Source organism: Mastomys coucha, unplaced genomic scaffold, assembly GCF_008632895.1.
Source record: "Mastomys coucha isolate ucsf_1 unplaced genomic scaffold, UCSF_Mcou_1 pScaffold22, whole genome shotgun sequence".
Lineage (NCBI taxonomy): Eukaryota > Metazoa > Chordata > Mammalia > Rodentia > Muridae > Mastomys > Mastomys coucha.
In genome coordinates this window covers 167,473,068-167,488,325 of record NW_022196905.1, presented here as the reverse complement: position 1 = coordinate 167,488,325, position 15,258 = coordinate 167,473,068, and the positions used below count along the sequence as shown (strand labels likewise).

At 42.2% G+C, this 15,258-nt stretch overlaps 1 protein-coding gene across 1 annotated transcript in view; it reads left to right on the top strand.

The window, feature by feature from the left end:
* Window positions 1–2,761: 2,761 nt before the first annotated feature.
* The window catches only part of Fnta (farnesyltransferase, CAAX box, alpha), an 18,146-nt gene continuing 5,649 nt past the window's right edge, over window positions 2,762–15,258 (top strand). The window contains exons 1-5 of the mRNA XM_031339410.1: window positions 2,762–3,017; window positions 5,038–5,123; window positions 7,162–7,276; window positions 10,070–10,174; window positions 12,543–12,669. Of these exons, the coding sequence (XP_031195270.1) occupies window positions 2,818–3,017; window positions 5,038–5,123; window positions 7,162–7,276; window positions 10,070–10,174; window positions 12,543–12,669 (633 nt within the window). The 5' untranslated portion in view covers window positions 2,762–2,817. The remainder of the gene's footprint in view (window positions 3,018–5,037; window positions 5,124–7,161; window positions 7,277–10,069; window positions 10,175–12,542; window positions 12,670–15,258) is intronic.

Sequence of the window (15,258 nt, the reverse complement as noted above, 5' to 3'; positions counted from 1 at the left end):
CTCTTTAAAAGGAATGCATTTAGTTGGGGCTGGCATACAGTTCAAAGGCTTAGTCCATTGTCGTCAGGTAGACATGGTCCTGGAGAGAAGCTGAGAGTTCAGGAAGGCAGCAGGGAGAGAGAGACACTGGGTTTGGCTTGAGCCCTTGAAACCTCAAAGCCCGCCCCCAAGTGGCATCCTTCCAACAAGGCCACACATCCCTATTGGACTATGGGGGTGCATTTTCACTCAAACCATCACACTGGGCCTGGTGTGGGATTTTTGAAATTTCAAAGCCCATCACCAGTGACATACCTCCAACAAGACCACACCTATCCAACAAGGCCAGACCTCGTAATCCTTCCCAAATAGCTGGACTAGCTGGAGAGGAAGCATTCAAACATGAGCCTATGGAAGCCATTCTCATCCAAACTGTGATGATCTATGAAAGACAGTTATTAACAACCATGCTGATTAAGCCAGTTAAAAGTTTTAAGTCCTTTTAATCGATGTCAGACCAAGAGCAGGCTTATGCCTCTGAAAGTCTCTTGGTGCCCATGCTAGGAGATATAGAGTTCTTAAAGTCAAAAACTGCAAAGACCATAATTTACATCAATGTTAGATAAGAGTCAGAGTAACCTAAATTGTTTATTCCTGGCAGAGCATAGTATTTTAGATATAACATGTCAATTATTTTTGACATATTTTTTTACTTATTTTGGTTTACTTATTTTGGTTTAAATTATTTTGATACATCTAGACCATAGAAATCCCAAACATATTGTCAAGGCAGATGTGACCATTGCAGGGAGGAGGGTAGGGAGCTGAGAACTGTCTAAGCAAACTGAAATGCAATCAAAGCAGGATAGCCTCACCCTAGGCATTTCAAAGTCCCCACTGCTGAGGTCCTGCTCCCCTGGATCCTATGTGCCTCCTGGATATCATTAGATAAGGATGTGAGTGAGAGGAAGAGCTCCTCTGTCATAGACATATACCAAATACATTTCAGATAAATACAACTTTCAGTTGCACTGGAAAACACAAATCTATTCAACCCTAGTTCCCAACCTATGGAAGGTCTTAAGGGAGGGAACAAAGAGAACTCCTTAAAAGTTCCCCCAAGGGTGGATGCTCCCTTCTGGCACGTAACTCAAACACACACATAGACAAATAATGAATAAATAATATTTTTTAAATTTATTTATTATATGTAAGTACACTGTCTTCAGACAAACCAGAAGAGGGCAACCATGTGGTTGCTGGGATTTGAACTCAGGACCTTGGGAAGAACCACTGAGCCATCTCTCCAGCCCAATAATATTTTTTTAATGTTATAGAATTATATAGTGTAGGTTTTCCACTTTTTGTTTATCTTGGCAGGGTGGGTGTGTAGATTAATACTCAAACGGTGAGGGTCGATACTAGCATTTCTTTTATTTTTTTTAGTTTGTTTATTTTATGTGTATGAGTACACTGTAGCTGTACAGATGGCTGTGAGCCATCATGTGTGTGGCTGCTGTTGAACTCAGGACCTCTGCCGGCCCCACTCGCTCTGTTGTAGTTTACTGCAGCTGTCTTCAGACACACCAGAAGAGGGTGTCCGATCTCATTACTGGTGGTTGTGAGCCACCATGTGGTTGCTAGGATCCAAACTCAGGACCTTCGGGAGAGCAGTTAATGCTCTTAACCACTGAGCCATCTCTCCAGCCCAATAATATTTTTTTAATCTTTAGAATTATATATATATATTCCACTTTTTGTTTATTTTGGCAGGGAAGATTAGTACTCGAACGGTGGAGGTCAATAGCATTTCCTGGGTTTGATCACTAGCACAGCTGCGCTGAGAAACTCAGGACAGAAAAGTTTGACTGATAACACCTGTGGGCTGTTAGGATGTGTAGAAACCTCTGCTAAGATCACATACCAACTTCTGTTGGGATCCCAAAAGTTCCTTTTCTACCCTATTAAAAAACCTCTAAGTCCCCATGGCCATCTTTGTGGGGTTTTTTTCTAATTAAAGGACAATATGCTTCTAAAGACACCAGTCTCTTTTATTCCACTTTGCCTCAATAATCAGTCCTGATTTAAGAACCTTCCCTAGAATATACGATGACCAGACACTTTGGTTTTTGCACTGCTGCGAATGAGCCCAGTGCCTATTTGATAGTAAATATTTGTTAACTGAATATATCTGTTCCCTATAATATTTAGAAAGGAGCTTCCATTATGTATAACATGCATGCGTATTACTCGCACAGAATCCAAATTTAATTCCAAAGACACACACACACCCATTAATAAAATGCTGCTTTACATAAACTCCTAGCATTGAAAAACATGTAAAGTGTGAAAAAAATGTAAAAGTCCTTTCAAGGTTAAAGTGGAACCCTGAGGGGGAAGAGAGGTGGCTGGCTGTGCACCGTTTGCAATTCTTCACACTCCTAAGACAGTCCAGAAGAAGGGGCGGCTGGGGACTGGAGGTGCAGCTCGGTGGTAGAGCACATGCCTAGCATGTGCAAGTCTTCGGGTTCCATCCCGAGCGTCGAAAAAGAAACAAAAGCAAAGAAATAGAAAAGTTACCCAAAGAAGGAAACAACAACAAATACCATCGATTGTCAAGAAGCATCCAAAGGCCTCCGAAAGCCTGCAGTCGGGAAGGGCCCCCTGGAACCACAGCCGCGACAGCGGTAGGTAGCCTGGCCAGGCCTCCGGGCCGGGCCCTCTACCCCACGCCTCTATGGTAGGACCCGAGGAACCGGAAGTGGGCCACGCCGGGGGCGGGGCGGGCCGCGGAGGGGGCGGGGCCTCACCACCACCTCTGCCGCGGACGGAGGCGAGATGGCGGCCACCGAGGGGGTCGGGGAATCTGCGCCAGGCGGTGAGCCGGGACAGCCAGAGCAGCCGCCGCCGCCGCCTCCCCCGCCGCCAGCACAGCAGCCGCAGGAGGAAGAGATGGCGGCCGAGGCCGGGGAAGCGGCGGCGTCCCCCATGGACGACGGGTTTCTGAGCCTGGACTCGCCCACCTATGTCTTGTACAGGTAACGCCCTCCCGCGGGCCGCGGCGCTCGAGGCCGGGGTTGAGTGCGAGCTACGCCGCAGCCGGGCGGACGGGGGCGCCCTCCGAGTCCGCGCAGCCCCGGGTGCCGGCTGGCTGCGGCGGCGCTCTTCTGAAGCTAGGGTGCGGTGACACTTCCGTGGCCCCGCATTGCTGCCCTGCCCATAGCCGTCCATCATCGGAAAGGTGCCCAGTTGACAGCTCGCTACGGAATAATTTAACTTAAGCGGCCGGATTTGCTCTTGACCAACGCCTCCATCAGGCCTTTGCATGCCTTCTGCTGACTGGAGAGAACTTTTTTGCCTTCCCTTCATCTTTGCCACTGAGCTCATCCCTTCTGTCCTTTCCATGTTCCCTAGTTTCTTGTCAGAAAGTCCTTAACTGCTTTCTGTAGTTCTACCTAAACTCTTGAGATGACTCATTTACCATGTTTTCGTGAACGAGTGAAAGGCATTATGCAGAGGTTTCTGCAGTTGGATGACTTGAGATTGCTTGTGGGGTCCCATAGCTCTCAGAACTTTCCTCTGATTTGTGAATTATGTTCTTCGGATGGCTGTCTGATTTCCCGAGGACCAAATGACAGTGTTTACCACGCCTCTCTCCAGATTATAGGTTTTATATCCATTAGCAGGTCATACTTTCCCCTACAGTCTTACATAAGGGATGCAGTCTCAAGGTTAGCCATGTACCACAAATGTATGCTGTCAGTAACTGATTGGTATAGAAAAGAAAAGAATATAAGTAGAGGCTGGTCACACTGAGCAGTTCCTGGAAGTCTCCACGGCGCCTGTTGTTTCAGTTATACTGTAGTTTTGGAGACTGTTCTCTGGATTGTTAACATGCTTACAATGTGATGTGCAGGTTTTAAGGACTCAAAGTACTCATAGTCGGTTATGCCTTCCAAAGTTGACTAGAACTTATAAAGTGAAGAAACCGACATGCAGGCAGATTAACGACTTCACACAGGAAGCTGAAAAGGTGATGTTCCAGTTTAGACAATTGTCAGATTCCAGAGTCTTCTCTCACTCATGCTAGGCAAGCATTGTCTCACATCCCAGGCCGTCCCTCTGCCTGTTAGGCCACCTCTCTAGTAACAACTCGCAATGCTTCCTTTGATTTTTTTGGGGGTGGGGGGTGTTGAGGTGTCACACCTAGAAATCTGTGCCTATACTCCACCTCCTGAGATATATCCCCAGTCCTAATTTGAGTTTAAAAGGTTAGTTTCTACTAAAATTCATGTTTTTAAAATAATACAATCTCCAGAATCTTACTAAATGAATGAGTGAGGCTAATTTTTAAGTTAAAACTTGGATACTTTCTAGAAGGCCACATTTTGCCACACCATAAATTTGAAATTATTAATTTATTAATTTTTTCTTGTTTGGTTGGTTGTTTTTTTCCTTATTTTTATCTTTTTAAAAATAGGCGTTTTAAACCAGATGGTGGTGGCACACACCTTTAGTTTCAGTGCTTGGAAGGCGGAGGCAGGTGGATCTCTTGTTAGTTCAAAGCCAGCCTGGTCCAAGTTCCGAGGCTACAAAGAGAAAACCTTGTTTTCGAAAAGCAAAAAAAAAAAAAGTATTTTACTGTATGTGTGTGCCTGGGTGTCTGTCTCTGCTCATGTGCTCCACTACCCAAAGAGTTCAGAAAAGGGCATTAGATTCCCTGGAACTGAAATTATAATTACAAATCTCTATGTGGGTGCTTTGAACTGAACTCTGTCACTCTGTAAGAGCAACAAGTCCTTTTAACTGCTGAGCCATGTCTCCAGCTCCTTATTCATTTTTCTTAGTCCAAAAATGGTTTCTATTTTTAAAATGTCAATATGTGAAACAAAGTGGCAGAGGTTTGCACGGAAAAATCCAACCATTATATTAAGATTTCCATTTGATTGGATGATTGTTACCGATTAAAAACAAATGTAAATAAAAACGAAGAAAGCACCAGAATTGTTTCTCTTGTAACATGTTTGAGTATAATCCTGGGGAACATGTCTGTTTCAGAGACAGGGCAGAGTGGGCTGACATAGACCCAGTGCCCCAGAACGATGGCCCCAATCCAGTGGTCCAGATCATCTACAGTGAGAAGTGTAAGTTTATGTTTACTAGAAAATTCTCTGTAAGTTGTGCTTGTAACAGAGTTGAGATTTACAACTATATAGTAGGAAAAGTGAGAGGTTTTGTTTAATAAGAACCTGAATTACTTTGGTGAGTTAATGTTTTCTTTGTCACTTGTCTTCTGTTTTATTCAGGAGATGGAAATACTCACTGCAATGAATGTTACATTACAATACATAATGGCTGTTGTGTGCTTATGCTTTTAAAGTATAACAGATGAATTACTGTTTTATTTAGAATAAGCTTTAGTTGTTCAAATATATTTTAGCTGTGTAGTGTCCGCCTCTGTTGAAATATATGTACTGATTAATGTTTTCTTTAACAAAGTAGCCTTTTCTTACCATGAATGTGGGCTCTGCTATAGCGAGGAGGTCCTGCAGATGTTGCTTGTTCTTCTAGGCAAGGGTGAATAGATGAAGTGCTAGTTTTGGAATTTTATGTGTTTGTATGTTTCCATGTGTAAATTTTTTACTCCCAGTTAATGCTTTGTTTTCTAAGATCATTTCTTTTTGCAAAAATCATTTTATTGATTGATTTACTGATTATGAAGTCATGGTCACAAATGTTTTAAAAGGAAGAACAATGGTATGGGGGTTGCCATATATCAATATGAAAATGTAGTACTAAACAGTTAATATGTCCTACTAGTACAGAAAGAAGAAGGTCGCAAGCACTGAAAGCAGGCCTGAGTGTGTGACTAAAAAGAGTGTTTGCATGTTTCCTTCAAAGGCTTTGTCCTGTTGGCTGTGGGTTTAGATAAAAACATACCTATATCTTATTGATATACCTCATATCTTAACGAATATAAAAATAAATTCACGGTGAAGTGATGTTCTGAAACAAGAATAAATAAGCCATATGCAAATGTAAGCGATAATCTTTGGGTAGGGATGTAGCTCTGGTAGAGCACTTGCCTGGTATATGCAGTGCCCCTGGATTTGATCCCCAGAAAAACAGCAAGCAGACTGTCTCTGGTCAGGAGAGATCATCATCCATCTCTCAGGGGAAAAAGAGATAAGCAAAGAAAATAATATTTAGTTCTTATTGTGATGAAGGCATTATGAGATTAGCTGTAAAATAAAATACTCTATTAAGGAAATTTTCAGAGTATATAACTACATGAAAATGTTTCCTGAAATATTTCCATGAAGTATTTGTAGAAGAAATAGAAATATTTACACAGGAATGTTTCCATCGGTAGTAACCAAACCCCATCGGAACCCAGGTCCTCAGTAGGGACAGAAGTGCTCTTAACTGCTAGCCGTGTCTTTAGCCCTCCGAGAGCCGCTTCTCCTGCCTGTTCTGGACTCTCTCCAGCAGATGGCATAAGGTAGGTGCCAAAGAGATGGCTAAGTAGCTAAGAGCAGAGGACCTGAGCTCATTCCTCAGTGCCCACATGAGGCAGCTCATAAGTCCCTGTAACTCTACCTCCAGGGGACACCCTCTCCTGGCCTCTATGGATACCTCAGTACACACAGTCACATAAGTGAAAATAAGTCTCTTTTAAAGAGAGAGATGTTGGTCAGAGAGAAATAGATTAAAACTAAAACTTATAATCCCTATAACCATTCCTATTTAGATCTGTTACAACATGAATTTTACATAAGATATTTGTGAGATTTAGTTTGGCATTAACCTATAATACATGTGGTAAGCATGCATAGCTCATGTGTTATATCTGTGACATTGAGCATTGTCTGAGTGGTACTGACTGTCATTTGTATTTGCTGACGTACACAGTGGTAACCCTAGCACTCGGGAATCAAGATTAGGAGTTCAAAGATAGCCTCAGTTATATAGCAAGTTTGGGTCCAGCCTAGTACGCACGAGATACTCTCTCCACAAAGTTACTACAGCAATAAAACAGTCCAGCCACCCAGCTGTTTGACTGTACTTTTTGGTATGTAAATAATCACATGCAAAGACCACATAAATGTGTGGTGGGGTTTATACTGTGGTTCTAGTGTTAAGCAGAAAGTGAGACTCATGCACTGTGTATTCTGTCTCTAGTTAGAGATGTGTATGATTACTTCCGAGCTGTTCTGCAGCGCGATGAAAGAAGCGAGCGAGCCTTTAAGCTCACCCGAGACGCTATTGAGTTAAACGCAGCCAACTATACAGTGTGGTAAGTAATGGACTCCATTAACAGTTACTGCTGGCAGGTCTTAGGTTTGAGTCCAGGTGACACCTTTTTTAACTGTACTCTAATTTTCATCAAAATAACAGTTGACATATTTGCCCTGGAGTCTGTTGAGTGAGAGCAGCAGTCTCTGTGCCAGTCCTTTGTTACCAGAACCCCATTCCCATGTTCTTGAATTGACTTCTGTGTACCAGATAACACTGTGTTACTGTTTATTTGTGCATAGTTGACATAATTCTTTCTATGAAAGATGCAGAGTCAGCTGTGCTTCTTTATACCACAAATGAGTTATGCTTCCTGCTCTCTGTGTCTCACGGGATAATTACATGTCCTTTAATAGAGAATATGTTGTTTTCATTTTTTTAACTTATATTTGTGTCTATGTGTACAATGCACATACATATCACAGCACCTTTGGGAGTCAGTTCTTTCCACAGTGTGGGGCTCAGGAATTGAACTCGGTCTTCAGACTTGATTGCTCTCATGCCCCTTTCCCCTCTAAGCCGCTTCACCAGGCCATTTTTGTTGTCTAAAGCAGACTCTAATATAGCCCAGGTTGACCTTAAACTTAGTAGATAGTTGAGGAAGACGTGATGCTCCTGTGTGCCCAGCAGCGTCCGTGCTGGCAGGCATGCTGGCTATTGAGCTGTGTGCATGTCCAGCTGAGATTGCTGGGTCTGTGCTTTACGTTCCTATGTAATGGGAAGTAATTCACTCCCAGGCTCTGTAACTTGTAAATGTGTTACTCTGGTATCTCTTCAGGCTGTATAAATCCTCTGTCATTTACTATTGTGTCTGTCACACACACACACACACACACACACACACACACACCCCTACCCCTGTCCCCCGTGTTGGGATTAAAAGCATGAACCACCACCCAACTCTTTTCTTGATTTACTTTCTCATTTTTACAGAGCACAACCTTGAGCAGAAGAGAACTTAGAAAAGATTGTGTGGGTAAAACTGTTTAAGATAGGGTTGGAGAGATAGCTCGGTGGTTAAGAGCACTTGTTGCTTTTGTTTTTTTTGTTCTTTGGTTTGGTTTTTCAAGACAGGGTTTCTCTGTGTAGGCTTGACTGTCCTGGAACTCACTCTGTAGACCAGGCTGCGCTCAAGCTCCTAGCTCTGTTGGCCTCTACTGGGATCCAAGGTTTGCTTGTTATTCCTAAAGAGGACCTAGATTTAGTTCCCAGCACCGTGGTCCTCACAGCTGTCTGTAACCCTGTGTCCTCTTGGCCTGTATAGGCCAGTGTGCACATGTGCTGTAGAGATTATTGTACATGCAGGCAAAATGTCTATATACAGCTTGAAAACTTTGGCTTTTAAGTTTAGATTAATTTAAAAGGTTTTTTTGTCTTAAAGCCTTTGACTTTACTAACTTCTACAGTGGAAGCCAAAATCCTTCAGAATTTTGCTGTTTCCTTTTTCTTTTAACCTCAGTTGTGGGGAAAATTCCCATTCCTCTTTAAACCCCCTTTTTAAAACAATAAAAATATATTTGAATGTTTTGCTTACATGTATATCTGTGTACAACATGCATGCCTGGTACCCTCAAGGGTCAGAGGAGAGAGTGGAATCCCCTGCACCTGGAGTTATAGGATAGCTATAAGCCACCATGTGGAACTGAACCCACGTAAGAACAAGTGTTCTTTACTAGGTTCCTCTGCTGACATAGTAAGCCAATTCAAGCTGGATTCAAAGTGTAAAAGCAAGTTTATTTGGGAATGGCTCCCGGGTGAATTCACGAGTTTCAGGGCCAGGCTGAAGAAGTCACCAAACAGACAGAGAGAAGAGAGGGGGCAGAAACAGTGAGGGGCAGAGAGAACAAGTGACCAAAATGTCTGGATTACATAGGGAAGAGCCAGCCCAGACCTTGAACTGGAAGGTTTATGGTAGAGGGTGGGATATGCTAGCCATACCCTGTAATAGGTAGAGACTGAGGGATGCTGGGAGAGCCTGGAGGCCAAATCTGTTTGATATATTAAATAGGCACCTCAGCTGCTTGTCCTGGGTTTGAAACTTAACCCCCTTAACCACTGAGCCATCTCCCAGCCCTCTTGTAAGTTGTAGTTTATGTGTTCTTCTCTCTTGTCCTCTTCTCAATTGACTCTTAGCTGCATGTTAAACCTCCCCAAGGTTAGCTTTGATTGCTTTTGTTGTTGTTGTTGTCATTGTTTCTTTTGTTCTGTTTGTCTTATTTTATTTTGTTTTTGGAAACCTAATCTCACTATGTAGCCCTGACTGGCCTGGAACTCTATATAGGCTAGTCCAAATTCCAGAGTTTTACCTGCCTCTGCTTTCTGAGGGTAGGGATTGAAGGGATGTGCCAGTACACCCTTTAATATGTGTAAGTAACATTTTGACAGTGGTTCTGACTACAATATTTTGATAATGTTTGTAATATAATTATTATATAGTATTAAACTGTATTCTATAGAAAAGGAAGAGTTTTATTTTTTTACTATAGGATCCAGAATATTACCTGAAAATAAACTTTAGTTACTCATCTTCCCATTCCTTGAAGCTCAATACTTTACTTCTTGTGTTGTGCATGTGTTGTGGGCCTCTCTGTTTACACATGAACTGCTCCATTCTTCCAGTCCTGGATGTATGAATGTGGCTGGTTATAAGCTCTTGCTAAGGCATTACCCATAAGAAGTAAGAACCAGACCATTGTCTGTGTATTGTATTCCTGTCTTGCAGCTTTATTTGACATTTTTTCTAGACAACTTGTGTGAAGTAATGAGATGTTGGGTGTTTGGTGTTTTGCTGTAGGCATTTTCGGAGAGTTCTCTTAAGATCGCTTCAAAAGGATCTACAAGAGGAAATGAACTACATCACTACAATAATTGAGGAACAGCCCAAAAACTATCAAGTTTGGTAAGAGGCAAGCAGGAAGGAAATGTCACTCTGCTGTAGCATTTGGCACTGGGAGCTGAGATTTCTTTATCGCTTGAGTACTTTACATTCAGACTGTTACCCGCCTCGTAGGATTGTAAGTTTTGATTTTTAGAGCAGCAGTAAGATTGGGAAAAATCTGAAAATGATTTTTCTAGATTTCTAGTAACTAGATTCCTAGTTACTATAAAATAACTTTCTTATATTTGATACTTTATATTCATGTAACTAAAATGTTTATTAGTCTTGTAGATACAGGGAACTAGTACCAGTCTAAAGATGAGAGTGAATAAAAGCCTGCTATTTTTATAGATCATTGTAAAAACATGGCAGCAGGGTTTTTCGTTGTGTAGCAGAGAGTGTGGGTTATAATGTAGAGATTCTGTGATGGGAGAGCGGAACAGAAGCAGAAAAGGAGGGAAAAGGAAGGACGAGTTCAGCTAGCATGCGTCACTGAGATGGTGGTCTGAGTAGTAGAACCCTGGCCCTCCTCCTGAATGCTGTGGGGGTGAGTGAGCCATGGGCGCAGGAAACGAGAGCAGCCTATGGGGAAGGCTTCTGAAGCAAGAGAAATGTTCTGAGTAGAAGAGTGCAAGAGAACCATGCACTCAGGGACACACATAGAACTCCATCTGACGACAGCACTTTTCAGGAGTCCTTGACACACAGGCAGGGTATGACCACAAACCTGGGTATGGCCTTATGAACTCTGATACCGATGTGTGCTGACCACAGGGCAGTGGTTCTCAGCCTGTGGGCTGTGACCCTTTGAGAGTGGAACAGTGCTTTTACAGGAGTCACCTAAAAGAATCAGAAATGTCAGACATTTGCCTTACTATTTGTAACAGTAGCAAAATTAGTTATGAAGTAGCAACAAAAATAACTTTCTGGTTAGGGGTCACTGGTTGAGAAGCAGCTGTAGACACCTTCCTTAATCCCTGTGTTAGGAGAAGCAGTCCGAGCGACCATGGCAGCTGCTGAGCGGGGCACTCAGAAGGGTTTCCGTGGGAATCACCTGCATGCTTGCCCTTCATTCTAATGTAACATGAGCAGTGCAAACCCCGAATCCTAACTAGTTGATCTTTATTAACTTCTCACTGTGAAACTATGCTGTAAACTATTCCTCTCTCTGAAAAGGCTTTAAATCATAGAATATCAGGAGAATATTGTATATTGTGTTATGAGAAATCAGTTTGGTAAAACTTACCTAAAAACCTGGGAAAAGAAAATGTTAGTAGTATTCAATGACTTGGAAAGTTTTAACAGTAAATTTAGAAATCCTTCTTTCTAGAATTTTCGCACTGATGATATCTTGCCTTCTTCATATTATGTGGTGTTGGTGTTACCTGAGCATTAGAGTCTCCTGTTCATGGCGCTCCTGCTCCTGAGCACCGTTCACACACCATGCAGCTCACAGTCTTACTGGCCTAGTCAGACTAATAACACTGTGTCACCTCAGTGGATGTGTTTGTTTCCTGGCCGTATGGGAGGAGCCTAGCGTCACACAGTAGGCGAATGCTCCACTGCTGGCTGTCTACCACGCCTCATGGTACAGTTTTAATTTCCAGTGTGTGTAAGGAAAATTGTGAAAATGGAACACAGTATAAAAAGGGATTTTTCTAACACAGGAATTGTCTTGTGACAGAACTGTAACTTGTCCTATTTACACATTTTTTAGGGCAGAAGTAAATTCTGCTTACAAACTGGTAGAATGAAGAGTTGCACGTATGGTGACAATCTGAGCATAGTGATGACAGCAGACTGGTTTAACTAGAGACTCATTAGAATGTGTGCACTAGTATCACATCCGCTCTCATTCGCCCATATCCAGTGCTTCAGAATTACTGAACAAAAGCCTGAGCTCTGAGAAGATTGCTGTAGTTGCAGGTCTGGTTTGAGAGACCTGTGCCCTAGTTACCTGGCTGTATACAATCTCTCACTGTGCCTGGCAACCCTCTGGCACTCTTAACCTTTCTGCTAGCTTTGGGAATTGGGGGTGAGCGTGTGTCTCCTGAATTCCCTTTCACCTCACTTAGTGCCCTGATGTTAGCTCTGAGTTAACCTCCACTTTCCCCTTTCTCTCTGAGTTAACCTCCACTTTCCCTTTCTCTCTGGGTTAACCTCCACTTTCCCTTTCTCTCTGGGTTAACCTCCACTTTCCCTTTCTCTCTGGGTTAACCTCCACTTTCCCTTTCTCTCTGGGTTAACCTCCACTTTCCCTTTCTCTCTGGGTTAACCTCCACTTTCCCTTTCTCTCTGGGTTAACCTCCACTTTCCCTTTCTCTCTGGGTTAACCTCCACTTTCCCTTTCTCTCTGGGTTAACCTCCACTTTCCCTTTCTCTTTGGCAGGCACCATAGAAGAGTGTTAGTGGAATGGCTGAAAGATCCTTCTCAAGAGCTTGAGTTTATTGCAGATATTCTTAATCAGGATGCAAAGAATTACCATGCCTGGCAGCATCGACAGTGGGTCATTCAGGTATCGCCTTTCTTAAAGTCTGAGTCTAAACCTACAGATGATGATGTACACGTGACTAAAATCCTGTGAAGATGCTTGAAACCTGACCTCCTTCATGAGGTTACCTTTTATAATCTCTTTGGATATGATGTGAATAATTTTATGTTAAAGAAAAGTAATAGCCGGGCAGTGGTGGCACACACCTTTAATCCCAGCACTTGGGAGGCAGAGGCAGGCGGATCTCTGAGTTCAAGGCCAGCCTGGTCTACAGAGTGAGTTCCAGGACAGCCAGGGCTATACAGAGAAACTCTGTCTCGGAAAAAAAAAAGAAAGAAAGAAAGAAAGAAAGAAACAAAGAAACAAAGAAAGAAAGAAAGAAAGGAAAAGAAAAGTAATAGTAAATTTTTAAGAACTTTTAGATTAAATTTACATCATATCTCTTTTTTGAGACAGATTCTTATTGTGTATAGCCCAGGCTGGCTTTCAACTCAGAGATCTGCCTGCCTCTGCTTCCTGAGTCCTGGGATTGGAAGCATGTGTCCCTACACCATCACAGTTAAAAAATGTTATTTAAAAATGTAAATGTCTTCATATTTAACTAAAGGAGAATACATTTTCTGAAGTTGTTCAGTAGTTGTATTCTTTTTTAGTTTAAAAGGTTGTTTTGGGGAAACAACTTCATGTTGACCAAGTTTGCCTTCTATGTAGCTCAGTGTGATCTTGACTTTCTGACCTTCCGGCCTTGGCTTCCCAAGTGCTGAGACTCCAGGTTTGCACCATTACTCTCCTGTTTTTTGTGATGTGGGGATTATACCCAGTGCTCTGTGCATATGAGGCAGTCTATCTGCTAAGCTACACCCCAGACCCTACATTTTTTATTTTTATTGGAAACTGTAATCAGGTGTCCATGGTATTTTTTTACTGCTAATCTTAACACTCAGGAGGCAGACACACAGGCAGATCTCTGCGTTTGAGGCCAGGCTGGTCTACATAGCAAATTCCTGGCCAGACAGGGTGATATAGTGTGACTGTCAACAACAAAAACAAACAGAAAGTTGTAATAACATAAAACTATGTGTCGCCCATGTCTGTGTACTAACACAGCAACTTAAATACAGTGTCTTTGAAAAACTACCTCACGCAGTATGTTTTTTACTGAATTGTCAGAGGTTCTAAATGACGAAGGATTTCAAAAGACCCTTCAGTTATATTGTAGCTTTTCAGTTCCTGAAACTAAAGTCCTAAAGTTTCTGCTAGTCTCAATGTGCATGGTTTCATGTCTTCAACCCAATCTTTAGAAGGTAAGAATGTTTCCAACTACAATAAGAGACAAGTGATTTCTGAAAACTGAAGAAAATCTATACACTTTATATGTTTGATAAAATCAAAGGGATAATATATCCCCTCAGGTGTTGTGATACATGCCTGTAATCCCAGCACATGGGAGTAGGGACAGGAAGTTAAGAATTCAAGGCCAGACTGAGTTACACCAGACCCTGTCTCACACAAGAAATGGGAAAAGAAAAAAGGAAAAGAAAGAATGTCTTCAGTTTAAAAGTGATACATACATATCCTTCAAATCCTGTAAAAGGGGCTAGAGAGATGGCTCAGGAGAACACTTGCAGAGGACCTGAGATTGATTCCCAGCTGTATCTCCAGTCTCAGGGGATCTTGTACCCTCTTCTGGTCAACATGCACAGGGTACACAGACATGCATGCATGCAAAACATTCATACACATGAGATTAAAAATGAAGGGAAAATACTTAAACAGATTATGTAAGTCAGCATTTCTTAGTGGTATGTGGGGATGGTTGACAGCATTCGGGAGTGCTTGCTGTGTGGCCACATGAACAGTGCTCACTCTCCATTGTTCATCAGCACAGAGCTTTTCACCAAAATGTTCTCTTAGTTTATTATTTTTACCATGACTTTTAAAATCAGGGACCAGCTTAGAAATTTTTAATCTTGCTAGTGTCAAATAAGGAAAAAATGTATATATTCACTTTGCCAAAATGCCCTAACCATAAAGTAAAACTTGACGTTTAAATACAAATGTTTGTATTTTTCTATGTTTGTTTCAAAGTAATTTTATCACGCACTTGCTTTTTAAAATTTACTTATTTTTGTTTTTTTGTTTTTGTTTTCGAGACAGGGTTTCTCTGTATAGCCCTGGTTGTCCTGGAACTCACTCTGTAGACCAGGCTGACCTCGAACTCAGAAATCCGCCTGCCTCTGCCTCCCGAGTGTTGGGATTAAAGGCTTGTGCCATCACTGCCCGGCTACAAGGTTTCAATATGTAGCCCAGGGCATCCCTGAACTCTTGATCCTCCTGTGTCAGCCTCTGAGTGCTGGGGTACCTGATATGTGCTGCCACTCCTGCCTATATCTACCCTTATGATGCTGCTCTAAATCTAATGTTACATATTGATACCAAATTACATTAACCTGTATGCTCGCAAAGTTATTCAGTCTTTTACCAGTGAATTTGGTTGTTGGTTTTTGTTTCTTTCCCTTCTAAATTTCCTTAGACTTCTGTTTGTTTAGTTTGTATCTTTGTGGGATCTATGCTCAGTTTCTCTCTCCCTCTCTCCTCCCCTCTCCCCCCCTC